We start from the raw sequence: 15,562 nt of genomic DNA on the forward strand, positions 1-15,562 counted from the left end.
TTCCCCCTCTCTTGCTATTTCTCTTTTTTGTCTCTTTTGTTTCTCATGCTCTCTCTCTCTCTCTCTCTCTTTCACTCACTCTCTTTCTGCTTTTGTTCTACCCTCTTTACTTTTCTCTCCCTCTCTTTTTCTTATTTTTTTATTTATCTTTTTTCTTTCTCTCTCATCTACTGGTCCGGCCCCCGAAAGAATGTTTGTTCTATGGTGTGGCCCCCGAGTTAAAATGAGTTTGACACCCCTGGTTTAAGTGTTCACATAATAATGGGGGGGCAAAGCAATGATTGCTAGATATTGGTGGGGATACATCCCCTCCATCCATGCAAAAACTACGCCCCTGAAAAAAAAAAAACACAGTGGTTGAAAACAGGATGATGCTAATGTTATGGGTGTATTTTAAAAGTTTAGCAAACATTTTAGAAGTAAAATGTTTACAAAAATAGAATAATAAAAACAATAAAGAAGAGATCGACGGCTAAAAGGGGGATGGCGTAGTTTATTTGGCAACCCGTCATATGTGGGCGCCATGGCGGAAAAAACCGCGAGCTAATTTGGATCTTTAGCCATAAATAACCATCGCGTCAGGCAAAAGAGTTAATAAAAGTCTTTCTTGGGGATAAAAGAGACGATCTGCTCCAATTTGAGTCCCTAAATCGGCCATTTTTATCCAAAATCCGATCAAAACTTCCTCCACCCGGCTCTTTGTTTACATCTGCCTGCCTAGCCACGCGGTGCCGACTACTTCCGCTTTCCGAGCCCCGCCCACGCAGCTGTCACCCTTCGGCCACGCCTCCTCACCTTTACCGGTTCCAAAATCAACCAAAAGTTCACTTTCATCATCACTCGCTGCGCTTTTCCAACCTTCCCCAATCTCAACTTTCGTTTTTGTGTCATTTTATCGAAGAGGCAGCGCGTTTCCAAGCGGAAGCGGATGGCGGGGAGGCGGAGAAAAGCGGACTTTTAGCGCCAAGTTAAATCGCCTCCTCCTTACTTGCCGCCACCGAGGCGCGCCCGCGGAGACCCAATCGATCGATTTATTGATCGATCGAAGCACTTTATCGAAAAACATACCCATCGATCAATTGCCTTTATGTTCGACAGCGATCGGGTGAACTTCAAGAAGCGTCTTGAGGTGCGTACGACGAGTCGATTCGGTTGATGTCGAAGTTAACGCGTTTTAATCATAAAATAAGGACTAATTAACTGTTTTTTAGGTTTAAAATATCTTCTTTGAAGCTTTTTTGGAATATTAAGTATTGAAAAAGTTGTAAGTAGTCGAGAAAAAGTTTGCGGAAGAAAATGACCACGTTTGGATCACAAATACGCGAAATATATTTAATTTATCGGTAATTTTAGTTATGAACTAAGTCGATCTGGCGTTTTATAAGCACATTTTTTTGTTTTCGTGCACTTTTTAGCGACCGTAAAGCTCGCCAGCGTCCTCCCCTGCTTCCACGAGCTGCAGGGCTTTTGTCAGCTGTGCGTGGGGGTTGGGGAATCTCCCCATTTCTCGTCCAAAAAGTCCTTCAACACTACTTTTTTTCCACGCAGGTTGACTCCTCAGAAGACCACCGGGAGAATGCTGGACAATCGGTGAGTGCTACTCGACGGATTCTTCGTTTTTTTTCACGCTAGTGCTAAAGTGGAAGTTGCTCGGCTAGTTAGCTCGTGGCTAAAATGGTGTATTGTCGCTAGCACGTCCGATTCTAACTTCTTATGGACGACTTTGTGTCCAGGGGAGAAAGTGATCAAGAAGCTGATGGCGGTGCAAGCAACGTGAAGACGGTGAAAACGAGGAAAAGGAAAGCGGACGTGGCCATTGTGAGTCAAGACCCTCGCCCTCTTTCTCTCGAATCCAAAACGAAAGTCATTAGAATGACTGTTCTGTTCTGATTGAAGTATTTACACGATCTGGACGAGGACGTTGAAGAGATGACCAAGAAGAAGCGAGACAGAGACCATCAGGTAATCAAAAACTGAAATATAAGTTCTTGGATCTTCTCACCATGCAGAGAAATGGGATTAAAGCAGGGCTTGGGGGCCACATGCTGAAAAAAACTTGAATGGGGGCCAGACTAGTACTTTTAAGAGAAAGGAAGAAAGGAAGAAAGACTGAAAAAGAGGAAAAAGAGAAGGAGAAGGAACGAGAGAGAGTGAAAGAGAGACAGCAGAGAAAAAGAATAGGTTAAGAAACGTGTATTTCTTTTGCAGAGCGAAATCTATTCCTAGTGGTCGCCCTTGTCTGGCATCTTGTTGCGAAGAGAGGCAAATGTAAAGAAAAAAGAGTAAGAGAGGGAGAGAAATAGAAAGAGAGACACTGAGAGTGAGAGAGAGAGATACAGAGAGACAAAGAACAGAGAGAAAAAGAGAGAAAGAATGAGACAAATACAACTAGAGTGTCTTAGTGATGATTGGCTTTGGTGAAACCACATGAACATATTTCCAACTGCAACTCATTTTTCTCTTGTGCTTCTCTCGGCGTTGTGTTGCGGGCTGGATTATAATCTTTGGCGGGCCAGATCCGGCCCGCGGGCCGCATGTTTAACGCGTATGGATTAAAGAATCCAAAAGTCTACAAGATCGGGTAAAATACTGCAAAACCTGATGGACAATTTCTTGGATCTTCTCACAATGCAGAGAAATGGGATTAAAGCAGGGCTTGGGGGCCACATGCTGAAAAAAACTCGAATGGGGGCCGGACTAGTACTTTTAAGAGAAAGAAAGAAAGTGAGGAAAAGGGAGAAAGACAGAAAAAAAGAGAGAAAAACAAGAAAAAGAGAAGGAACGCGAGAGAGTGAAAGAGAGACAGCAGAGAAAAAGAATAGGTTAAGAAATGTGTTTCTTTTGCAGAGCGAAATCTATTCCTAGTGGTCGCCCTTGTCTGGCATCTTGTTGCGAAGAGAGGCAAATGTAAAGAAAAAAGAAAAGGAGAGAGAGAGACACTGAGAGTGAGAGAGAGAGATAGAGAGAGAAAAAGAGAGAGAAAGAATGAGACCAAGTGTCTTAGTGATGATTGGCTTTGGTGAAACCACATGAACATATTTCCAACTGCAACTCATTTTTCCCTTGTGCTTCTCTCAGCGTTGTGTTGCGGGCTGGATTATGATCCATGGCGGGCCAGATCCGGCCCGCGGGGCGCATGTTTGACACATATGGATTAAAGAATCCAAAAATCTACAAAATCGAGTAAAATACTGCAAAACCTGATGGACAATTTCTTGGATCTTCTCACAATGCAGAGAAATGGGATTTAAGATTCCAAAAGTCTCCAAAATCGAGTAAAACTAAGGTAAAATACTGCAAAACTGGAAGGACAATTTCTTGGATCTTCTCACAATCCAAAGAAATGGGATTAAAGAATCCAAAAGTCTACAAAATCAAGTAAAACTGTAAGGTAGAATACTACAAAACCTGATGGACAATTTCTTGGATCTTCTCCGAATGCAGAGTAAAGAAATTAAAGATTCCAAATGTCTAAAAAAAAATCGCGAAAAACTTTAAAGTAAAATACTGCAAAACCTGATGGACAATTTCTTGGATCTTCTCACAATGCAGAGAAATGGGATTAAAGAATCCAAAAGTCTACAAAATCGATAAAAACTGTAAAGTAAAATACTACAAAACCTTATGGACAATTTCTTGGATCTTCTCACAATGCAGAGAAATGGGATTTAAGATTCCAAAAGTCTACAAAATCGATAAAAACTGTAAGGTAAAATACTGCAAAACCTGATGGACAATTTCTTGGATCTTCTCACAATCCAGAGAAATTGGATTAAAGAATCCAAAAGTCTACAAAATCGAGAAAAACTGTAAAGTAAAATTCTACAAAACCTGATGGACAATTTCTTGGATCTTCTCCGAATGCAGAGAAATGGGATTAAAGAATCCAAAAGTCTACAAAATCGATAAAAACTGTAAAGTAAAATACTACAAAACCTTATGGACAATTTCTTGGATCTTCTCACAATCCAAAGAAATGGGCTTAAAGATTCCAAAAGTCTACAAAATCGATAAAAACTGTAATGTGAAATACTTCAAAACCTGATGGTCAATTTCTTGGATCTTCTCCGAATGCAGTGTAATTGGATTAAAGATTCCAAAAGTCTTCAAAATCGATAAAAACTAAGGTAAAATACTTCAAAACCTGATGGCCAATTTCTTGGATCTTCTCACAATGCAGACATCTTGGATAAAATATTTCAAAAGTAATCTTTCAAGCTGTTGGGAATTAAATATGAAAATGTAAAGTTTACCAAATTGTTGGAATTAGTTATCTGACTTCATTCACCTAACAATGCATGCTCATTTCTTTTTGTGCAAAGACGGACAAGAGACCGGCATTTCCACACGGGGGCAGATTTAATGAAATGAAATGATCTGCATTTCTATAACGCTTTTCAAGTCAATGACTTCCCAAAGCGCTTTACAATGTGCTCCACATTTCCCAATAGCGGCCTTGCAGCCATGTAGGGCGCTAACCTGCTTATTGTGGGCATTAGGGGTTCAGTGTCTTACCCAAGGACACTTCGACATGTAACACGGACGAGCCGGGATTCGAACTGGGATCCCTTGATCCCAAGACGAGCCTCCTGAGCTACTGCCGCCCCAATGTTTTTTTTTTTTTTAATCGCATAACAGTGCCATTATCTCTACTCATCCAGGTAGGTCAACTGGAAACCGATTCTCATTTGCGATGTAGACCCCGTGGCAGGCGACACATTAAAACAAAAACATTTTAAAATCCGACTGCCACACAACAAAAAGTGCAAAAAAAAAAAAAAAAAAAAAAAAAAGAAAGCGAAGCTGTGTGAATAGTGGTGGGCTCATTTCTTAAATAATCCAAACTTGGACCATTCTTAGATGTCTTCTAAACACAAAACTCGGATGTCCCTTAGATGTCTTATGGACGTCTCTTGGATATCTAGTCTAAATCTAAAAGTGTCTTGCAAACCTCTTAAATGTCTAATAAAAGTATCGCCGTATTCAGCTTCAAAGAGCTTAAGCCAGTAGTGTTTGTTTCAAATGTGGATTGACACATTGGTGAGCCAATGAAATTCCGATTATAATTTTAGGCGATTTTACAAACTGTATTGAAGTCGGATGCAAAAACAAACGCAGGATCCATTTTTAGGTTTGATTATTACCCGCAAGTGTGAACAATTGGTGATTCATTTCTGGAAAGTAAAGTCAAACATTTTCAACGCTTGCACAATGTCTAAAAAATTGCCATAATTGAATACACAATGGCAAAGTTTTTAGGGCTGTAAACTGGTGGTCACCTTAAACCTACCCTTAAATGTTTAAAATACAATGTTTGGTTTTTCAGATTGTGATCAAATTTGGCAAGGTACCAGGTAAGATTTTAAGCTATGGTCTCACCTGTTTTCCAACTAAGATAAATTGAAAGAGACATCAGGCGAGAATAAAAACCTTCTATTTCTGTGCGTTCCAACTTGGGTTACTCCAAAAATTGTCCATATTTTCCAACGGTAGGCGGTAAATTTGTGACCCATTCAGTGTTCATATTAGCTGTGAAAGTGATGGGTACCGGGGACTCGCTTGCTCAAAAATCTATGGGTCCCAACCAGTGTTCCCTCTAAGCTGCGCGCGTGCCCAATTGCGCACTGCTCGCACATTCTCGGCGCACGAGAAAATCTAGCCAGCGCACAAAAATCAGGGCTCAAAATGACTAATTAAGAAGCGACTTAAGTCAAAGTTACAGTGCATGAAGGTCAAAATACACGGGTTCCCCCGACGTTGTGTCCTAAATGCGGTATTTTGAAGTCGAGTCGAAGTCGAACGAAGTTGATTAAAGTTAGTAGAGTTTGTCGAGAACCGGCTTCTTCGGCTCGGCTCACTAAAAGGAACCGGCTCTTCGGGTTGTTTTTGCTTCTTTAATCCCTATATGACCAAATATTATGTAAAATGATGCACAAAATGACTTGAAGGTAGGCCGGAAATAGAACAAAAAAGAGATAAAAATACCAAAATGAAAAAGTAGTAAAAAGCTGAGAAAAAAAGAATCAAAAGGAAGAGACAAAAAGAAGTACAAATTTAGAAAAAAAAAACAGAAAAAAAAGAAAAGAAAGAAACGTAGGAAAAAAGTAAATAGAGAACAAAAAGAAAAAAGTAACAGCTGGGAAACAATAAACACAGATTTTTTTAAAGGAATTAAAAAAAAGTAGAAAAAAACACAGAAAAAAGAAGAAAACGTTGCATTCAAATCATTTCCAATGACATCAAGTGAATCTTGTTGCCAACATTGTACTTCCACTCAAAAATGTGATTAAGTACAGTTCTGTATCTTACAACCGACTCAATAAGCCCCCAAAAATGTTAGTATATGCGACAAAATATATCAGGAAAAAAAAAAGAAATGGATATCTTGTGAAAGAATTGTAAGAACAAACAACGTTTGTAGGCCATCGTACATGAGTCAATTCATTGAAAAGAGAAAAAGAATTTTGCATTGCCGGAAACTCAGCAAAATGTCAAGTTTTGGACATGTTTGATAATGAATTATCTTGCCACACTTGGGATTATGGTGGCTCACTGTTGTTTCGAGCGTTGCTCACCGACTTTGTGTGAAAGCTCAGATCCTTGGAAAATGACAGGGAACATTGGTCCCAACAGTGATCTATGGGTCCCCAAAATTGAGTGTTATCCAGGTTGAAATTGTAAATCGGCGACAAATATGTAATATAAATCTATATATTCATTCAGTTTTAATCATCACAGTTAATTGGTAATACAAAGCAGTTATCACTTCAGATTTTTCAGTTCACAATATTGTACGTGATACAAAATACTGAAAATACTGCTATCCACTTTATCTTTAGCAGTAAAAGCATGGCCAAGTCTTTTTTTTTTTTAATGTCGTATCCGTTCATACTTGCCTCTGTCTTCCTGCAGCAACAGAATTTCCATATCTAATTTGTGGTTTTCATGTCGTTGTGCCGATCCAATGTGCTTTTCTGAAAGTTCGTATTGCGAAATGATTTATGCAATCCAGTTTTTTTGTCGCGCTGGGTACACGCATCACCGAACATGTAGCCTCCATTATCGTCCTCCTCATAGCGTCACCAGGAATATAATTGAGTCCATTTTGGCAGAAAAGTCCTTTTCTTGCTAGGAGTATTCTTTTATTTTCTTTGGTCGAATGGTTCGCTTCAACACGCGTGTTTTCCTTGCCTTCGCGATCTTCCGAAGAATTTCTCCGCCGTTTTTCGTGCCGGAATTATTCCCATTGTTATCACTTTCTGCATTATGTTTCGACTTATTGCTGACGCTGAAGAAATGACCAATTTTGTGTCGATTTTCACCTTAACTCCACGACCACCACCACAAAAATGACGTCATCTCGAAGCATCGAGATCTCGTTGGCCGAGATCGGCGTGCGAACGAAAACTCGAACCGCGAGACCAAAACAACAATGGCGGATCTGCCTGACGAAAAGTTTGGAGTGCGTAAATCTTTGTTAAAAAAAAGAATCGGGTAATGATGACAATTTTGTGTGAAAAAAGTTGCGTCCCGGGGACGCACGTTGATTTGAGACGATGCGTCCCCGGCAAAAATGATGCGTCGAGGACGAAGGGACGCGGGCAAACCAGAACACTGCCTATTTGACGGACACAAAAATAATGAACAGGGCAGCACGGTGGCGCAGTGGTTAGCGCGTGTGCGGCACTGTTCTAAGGTCTTGGGAACCTCCTGTGTGGGTTCAAATCCAGCTACCGGACTTCCTTTGCGGAGTTTGTATGTTCTCCCCGGACATGCAATTCAGGTGAATTGGCCGGTCCAAATTGTCCCTAGGTGTGAGTGAGCGAGCGAGTTGTCTGTCCCCGTGTGCCCTGCGATTGGCTGGCAACCAGTTCAGAGTGTCCCCTGCCCACTGCCTGAAGATAGCTGGGAATGGGCTCCAGCACTCCCGCGACCCTACTGAGGATAAGCGGTGCAGCTAATCAGATGAGATAAGATGAAAAATCTGGAGTCTCATTGAACAAATGAAGGACATTTGGACATGATTTCAACTGATTTTTCTCTTGATTTTTTTTTGTTTGAAGTCGCTGTGGCAACAGGAAGAAGACACATACAGGAGGGCGCCATGCCGGAGGTCCACACTGGAGGGCGCCAACGAGCGCGGTCATCAGATCACGTTAATTAACGCGGGCTTCCCCCATTACCACTTTCCTGAGGTCTTGGCCACGCCCGTCCGTTGTGCGCCGCTACCTGCCTTATGGTCAGTACGCCGTTTTCTTGAAAAACAAAATCTGCGTGTTTTTATTCTAGCCAGCGCACAAAAATGAGGGCTCAAAATGACTCATTAAGAAGCGACTTAAGTCAAAGTTACAGTGCATGAAGGTAAAAATACACAGGTTCCCCTGACGTTGTGTCCTAAATGCGGTATTTTGAAGTCGAGTCGAAGTAGAACGAAGTTGAGTAAAGTTAGTAGAGTTTGTTGAGAGCCGGCTTCTTCGGCTCGGCTCACTAAAAGGAACCGGCTCTTTCGGGTCCTAAACGGCTCTTCGGGTTGTTTTTGCCTCTTGAATCCCAACATCACCAAATATTATGTAAAATGATGCACAACATGACTTAAAGGAAGGGGGAAATAGAACAAAAAAGACAAAAATACCAAAATGAAAAAGTAGTGAAAAAAAGAAAAAAGGACAAATTTAGAAAAAAGCCAGAAAAAAAAGAAAAGAAAGAAATGTAGGAAAAAAATAAATGGCTAAAAAGGTCGCTTGCTAGTTAGCTGAGGAGGGAACGGGCAAAAAAAACTAAGTGAGCTAGATAGCTAGCTAGAGGAGTAAAATAAGCCAGATAGTAAAAAAAGGTAGCTAGAAGGTCAACATTTAGCTTGAAAACTAGCAAAAAAAGTAATAATGTTGGTGTGTGTATATAGCATAAAAATGTAAAAAGCTAGCTAGATATTTTTCTAAAAAGGAAAGAAGATAGTTAGCTAAAAAAGGTAGTCACATAGCTAGCTAAACTCATACATTGGAATTTAGTTTGTTGTATTTCCTGTCGAATAAATGAACGAAAAGATGAATACATACGTTTAATACGTGTTTAGATTCTCAATCTTCACTTATTTATTGATTTAAAAATAATCTCATCTCATCTCATCAGCCGTACCGCTTATCCTCATTAGGGTGGTGGGGGGGGCTGGAGCCCATCCCAGCCATCTCCGGGCAGTGGGCAGGGGACATCCTGAATTGGTTGCCAGCCAATCACAGGGCACACAGGGACAGACAACTCATTCGCTCATTCACACCTAGGGACAATTTGGACCGGCCAATCCACCTGAAATGCATGTCTTTGGAACGTGGGAGGAAACCGGAGTGCCCGGAGGAAACCCACGCAAGCACGGGGAGAACATACAAACTCCGCACAGGAAGTCTGGAGCTGGATTTGAACCCACGACAGGTTCCCATGACATGAACTGTGCCGCACAAGCGCTAACCACTGCCCCGCCGTGCTGCCCATTTTAAAATAATAATAATTGTAAATATTATAAAATGGAATATATTCACGATTAAAGCTAGGGGTAAATAGACTTGGTAGACAAATTAAAAAAAATCATTTTACTAGAAAATCACAATGACCCAGCACTGATGAGCTATTTTCAGAACAGGTCTGCAGTCACCTTAACGGTCCTTAGGGGGCGCCACCTTAGAAACTCCTGAATGTTGTTGTAATTATTATTTTTAGCCTGAATCGTCCTTTCTCTAAAGTCTCTCTGTGATTCGTTTTACCTTGGAAAGCCATGTCTAATCCCTTTGTGTACAACGTTGATATAAATGACAACAGAGACCATTTTGATTGTGTTCTTCGGTTCTTCTAATGCAGGGGTGTCAAACTCATTTTAACCCGGGGGCCACACGAAAGATCAAACATTCTCTCGGGGGCTGGACTAGTAGATTCGAGAGAATGAAAAAGAAAGAGGGTGGGACAAATAAAGAGAGGGGAGAGAGAGAGAACAAAAGAGAGAATGTGAGAAACAAGAGAACCAGTGTGAGAGGGGGAGGTAAAGAGAAAGAAAGAAATCCACAGAGAATAAAAAGTGAGTAGGAGAGAAAAGAGAAGGAGAGAAAGAGAGAAGGGGAAAGCAAGAGAAAGAGAGAGAGAGAAAAATAAAGTAAAAAGACAGATACAAAAAGGAACCAAAAGAGATGGAGAGAGTGAAAGAGAGAGATGGAGAGTGAGAGAAAACAGGAAAAGAGAGAGAGAGAGTGAGGGAAAGAGAGAATGGGGGGTAATACTAATACAGTGTTTGTGAGAGGCACCTGGCTTTGGCAACATCATGTTGACATATTTCAACCTGCAGCTTGTTTTTCTCTTGCGCTTCTCTGAGTGTTGTTTCGCGGGCCGGATTCAATCCCTTAGCCTGTTAGCGGGCCGCCTGTTTGACACCTGTGTTCTAATGTGTTTATTTTCCTCTTCAGTTGGGCGAGCGCGGACGCGGTGTGGAGCAACATGCTAGCCAAGGACAAGACCTACACCCGCAACGTGGACATGATGTCCAAGCATCCTCACCTGCAACCTCGGATGAGAGCTGTCCTCCTGGACTGGCTCATGGAGGTGAGCGCCTAGCTTAATGCTTGTTTCGCGGCGTTGATATAGATGGCAATAGAGACGATTGTGTTGTATTTTAAAGCATTGTGTGAAAGAGCGCAGTGTCTGTAGCTGGTTCCATTCTGTGTTTAACATACACAGGGCGCATCTGACTATTGGGCACGGGTGTCCTCTGTTTGCTGCCACGTTACAACAACACAGACAGGGATATAAGTGTGGAGATTAAAAAATGTTTTTTTCGCACACCGTGTGAAAGGGAGCAGTCTCCGTAGCTGGTTCTATCATGTGATTAACATACACAGGGCGCATCTGACTATTGGGTGCAGGTGTTCTCTGCTTGCTGCCGCGTTACAACAACGCAGACCGGGTATAGAGAGAAGTGTCGATATCGAATAAATAGTTTTTCGCACACCGTGTGAAAGGTAGCAGTCTCCGTTGCTGGTTCTATCCAGTATTTATCATTACACACGGCGCATCTGACTATTGGGCATGGGTGCCCTCTGTTTGCTGCCACGTTACAACAACGCAGACAGGGATATAAGTGTGAGGATTGACAAATACCGTTTTTTTGCGCACCGTGTAAAAGGGAGCTGTCTCCGTAGCTGGTTCTATTCTGTGTTTAACATACACAGGGCACATATGACTATTGGGCATGGGTGCCCTCTGCTTGCTGCCGCGTTACAACAACGCAGACAGGGATATAAGTGTGGATATCGAAAAAATACAATTTTTCGCACACCGTGTGAAAGGGAGCAGTCTGTAGCTGGTTCTATTCTGTGTTTAACATACACAGGGCACATCTGACTATTGGGAGCAGGTGTTCTCTGCTTGCTGCAACACAGACAGGGATATAAGTGTGGGTAATGAAAAATACCATATTTTTGTGCAAAAAAGTCTCAGATTTCCTTCAAAATGTTAGCTGCACCCTATTTTTTGCTAATTTTTTCCAAAGACGCACGCGTATGAAGCCCATTCTGTACTGGCCGCCAGCGACTACACTGAGGAACATGGAAATGGAGCTGCCACGAGTGAAATGAAGAATAGTAAATCGATGTTTCTAAATGGGGGCAGTTGAAAAAGCAGTTTGCGCGGATGATTTCATCCCGTGTCTTGATAAACGCAAGAGTAAAAGTCGCATATTTGTTGGGATTTTTCTAGCTTTTATTTTGAAAATCGTTAGCATTGAAACAAATTATTCCTAACTGCAATCAGTAAACAAATTTGCCTCTAGGTGTTGCTTGTGCTCCATCATAAATCTTTTTTTTTCTCTGAAGGGTGCTAGAATTTCCTACACCGAAAAAAACATTTAAATTACTTTATTACTTTGAGCTCTTTGAGTTCTGATATGAATTACTAATCCCAAGAAAATGGGATCCATGAACCAGGCCGATGGAAATAAGACACACAATTTATTAACACAGATAATTAATGATAATTTCATCTGGAAGTGCTTAACTTGTTTGGGTGTTTGGGTTGGCCATGGTCCCCAAAAAATTGGTGTGTGTTTTTTGCTATTTTTTCCCTTTTTAAAAAAAAAAAATCTTTATTTTTGTATGTGTTTGTCTTTCTGTCGGTCACCTCTCTTGACGGATATGACCAGGGTAGATAGATAGATAGATAATTAATGATAAAGGGAAAAAAATGGGAGGGGAAGGCGCCGGAGATTATGGGAGTTTTCGACTTCTGAAAGTTACTAGTTTCCCGCTATAATGCTAGTCGATTTAGGGAGATTCCCTTGGACAGAAAAAAAACCCCACTCATTCCCGAAAACCAGCTAACATGGTGTTAAATTTGAAACCGTCACCTCACTTGTGTTGTGGAGAGACTTGGTGGCCCATGTGTTGATCTCAATGCCGCAGTGCAGACCTGCACGGTCGCGCCAAGCGGCTGACTTGCAATCGGGTCGCCCTCTTTTTCTCCTCCCTATCGATCGGCTCCTCTTTTTATATGAACCAGGGACGCTTGCCTCTTTGGGTGTGGTCTAAGATATTTGATACACTCAGTATCAGGTGACGGTGTTTGAAATTTCTGAACTTTGCCAATGAAGTGAGAAATTTGCGTACTGTTTTAATGACATTTAAAACTTCATATTATCGGATTTCATTATGCTACATGGTGAATTGGTATGTTCGGGAACTGTCCAAAAGGGGGCGCTGTTGTTCCATCCATTCCAAAGTCAAGTCAAGTCAAGTCATGTTTATTTGTAAGTGAGTTATTTGAAACTAAGAAAGTGGAAGTCATTGAACATTCTTTATGAAAGTCCTTTAAAAGGTGCTTATATTTGGGCCTTTCGAGCACTGTGAATAATATTGTACAAATTCATTTTTGCAGGTGAGCGAGGTTTACAAGCTGCAGCGCGAGACCTACCATTTGGCCCAGGATTACTTGGACCGCTTCCTGGCCACTCAGAGCAACGTCTTCAAGTCTACCTTGCAGCTCATCGGCATCACTTGTCTCTTTATCGCCGCTAAAGTCGAGGTGGGACCACCGGTTTTCATTAAACACGGAGAGAAGGAGTGAAAAAAAAGGAAGAAAGGGAGAAAAAGAGGAAGATAAAAAGAGAGGAAAGAGGGAGAGAGAGTGAAAAGAAGGGAGAACGAGAGGAAAAGAGTAAGATAAAAAGAGAGGGAAGACTGGGAGGAGTGAAAAAAAGGGAGAACGAGAGAAAAGGAGTAAGATAAAAAGAGAGGAAAGATGGAGAGAAGGAGGGAAAAAAGGGAGAATAAGAGAAAAAGAGTAAGATTAAAAGAGAGGGAAGACGGAGAATAGGAGGGAAAAAAAGGGAGAACGAGAGAAAAGGAGTAAGATAAAAAGAGAGGAAAGACTGAGAGAAGGAGGGGAAAAAGGGAGAATGAGATAAAAAGAGAGGAAAGAGAGAGTAGGAGGGGAAAAAGGGAGAATGAGATAAAAAGAGAGGAAAGAGAGAGTAGGAGGGAAAAAAGGGAGAACAAGAGAAAAAGAGTAAGAAGAAAAGAGGAAAGACGGAGAGGAGGGAAAAAAAGGGAAAAAAGGAGAACGAGAGGAAAGACAGAGAAGAGTGGAAAAAAAGGGAGAATGAGAGAAAAAGAGTAAGATAAAAAGCGAGGAAAGACGGAGAGAAGGAGTGAAAAAAGGGAGAACGAGAGAAAAGGAGTCGGATAAAGAGAGGAAAGACGGAGAGAAGGAGTGAAAAAAGGACGAGAGACAAAGTGTAAGATAAAAAGAGAGGAAAGAGGCAGAGAAGGTGTGAAAAAAGGGAGAACAAGAGAGACATGGATACAGATCTCCCTTTTTTTCACTCCTTTTCTCCGTCTTTCCCCTCTTTTTCTCTTGTTCTCCTTTTTTTCCACTCCTTCTTTCCGTCCTTCCCCTCTTTTTCTCTTGTTCTCCCTTTTTTTCACTCCTTCTCTCTGTCTTTCCCCTCTTTTTCTCTTCTTCTTTTTCCAGGTTTCCAGCACTACTTCAAGAACTTTTGTATACGCTCCTAATTCTTCTTCAATTTGATTTATTTTGAAGAGGTTTTTAGCGTTTTTTTTTTAATCTGAAATTGGCTTTTATTCTGTTGCAGGAAATGTATCCCCCTAAAGTGCACCAGTTCGCCTACGTGACGGACGAAGCCTGCACCGAGGACGAAATCCTCGGCATGGAACTCATCATCATGAAAGTGAGATCATAGAATAGAAAATATGCAAAAAAATGTTACACACTGAACAGATTTCAAGTCAAACGAAAACCATCCATCCATTATCTGCACCGCTTATCAACAGTAGGGTCACGGGGGTGCTGGAGCCCATCCCAGCCATCCTCGGGCAGTGGGCAGGGGACCCCTCGGGACAATTTTGACTGGCCAATCAACCTGTCATGCATGTTTTTGGAATGCGCGAGGAAACCCACACAAGCATGTGGAGAACATGCAAACTCCGCACAGGAGGTTCGATCTTATGACCTCAGAACTATGTTGCACATGTGCTGACCACTGCGCCGCCCTGAACAACAACTCAAAATCCCTAAAACCAATAAAATAATTACAAATATGAATTCTCCAGTGCTATAAATACATGATAAAACACCCCAAAAACATGAATAAGTCAAACAAAAAGCCATAGAACAACAGTTTCTAAGATTCAGAGCAATCAATATATTGGAAATGAGTCCAAATTTGTCTCATTTTTTAAAAGTTTTTTATACATAAAGTACTCTTTTTTTGCTTTCCGTATTAAAATCCATTATCACCCAACACCTTTAGGAGAGGAGTGAAAAAAGGGAGAACGAGAGAACAGGAGTAAGATAAAAAGGGAAAAAAGATGGAGGGTAGTGAAAAAAGGGAGAACTAGAAAAAAAGAGTAAGATAAATAGAGAAGAAAGATGGAGAGGACTGAAAAAAGGGAGAACGAGAGAAAAAGAGAGGAAAGATGGAGAGAAGTAGTGAAAAAGAGGGAGAATGAGAGAAAAAGAATCAGATAAAAAGAGAAGAAAGACGGAGAGAAGGAGTGAAAAAAGGAGGAGAAAAAGTAAGATAAAAAGAGAGGAAAGATGGGGAGAATGAGTGAAATGAGAAAGAACGAGAGGAAAGGAGTAAAATAAAAAGCGAGAAAAAACGGAGAAAGAGTGTTAAGGAGTATGATAAAAAGAGAGGAAAGATGGAGAAAAGGAGTGAAAAAAGGCAGGAGAGAAAAAGAGAGGAAGGATGGAGAGAAGTGAAAAAACTGAGAACGAGTGTAGAGTATGATAAAAAGAAAGGAAAGATGGAGTGAAAAAAGGCAGAAGGAGAGAAAAAGAGGATGGATGGAGAGAAGGAGTGAAACAAGGGGGAATGAGAGAAAAAGAGAGGAAAGATGGAGAGAAGTAGTGAAAAAGAGGGAGATTGATAGAAAAAGAATCAGATAAAAAGAGAGGAAAGATGGAGAGAATGAGTGAAAAAACGGAGAATGAGTGTTAAGGAGTATGATAAAAAGAAATGAAAGATGGAGAAAAGGAGTGAAAAAAGGCAGGAGGAGAGAAAAAGAGA

General features: G+C 41.1%; 1 protein-coding gene across 1 annotated transcript in view; it reads left to right on the plus strand.

Moving 5' to 3' along the window:
* Window positions 1-908: 908 nt before the first annotated feature.
* Window positions 909-15,562, plus strand: part of ccne1 (cyclin E1) — a 25,040-nt gene continuing 10,386 nt past the window's right edge. Inside the window, exons 1-8 of the mRNA XM_088333123.1 lie at window positions 909-1,129; window positions 1,549-1,590; window positions 1,734-1,818; window positions 1,897-1,962; window positions 8,064-8,239; window positions 10,446-10,581; window positions 12,907-13,053; window positions 14,123-14,218. Coding sequence (XP_088189249.1) covers window positions 1,577-1,590; window positions 1,734-1,818; window positions 1,897-1,962; window positions 8,064-8,239; window positions 10,446-10,581; window positions 12,907-13,053; window positions 14,123-14,218 — 720 coding nt within the window. The 5' untranslated portion in view covers window positions 909-1,129; window positions 1,549-1,576. The remainder of the gene's footprint in view (window positions 1,130-1,548; window positions 1,591-1,733; window positions 1,819-1,896; window positions 1,963-8,063; window positions 8,240-10,445; window positions 10,582-12,906; window positions 13,054-14,122; window positions 14,219-15,562) is intronic.

This window comes from Urocampus carinirostris, chromosome 4 (assembly GCF_059441175.1).
Source record: "Urocampus carinirostris isolate Australia breed hairy pipefish chromosome 4, RoL_Ucar_1.0, whole genome shotgun sequence".
Taxonomy (NCBI): Eukaryota; Metazoa; Chordata; class Actinopteri; order Syngnathiformes; family Syngnathidae; genus Urocampus; species Urocampus carinirostris.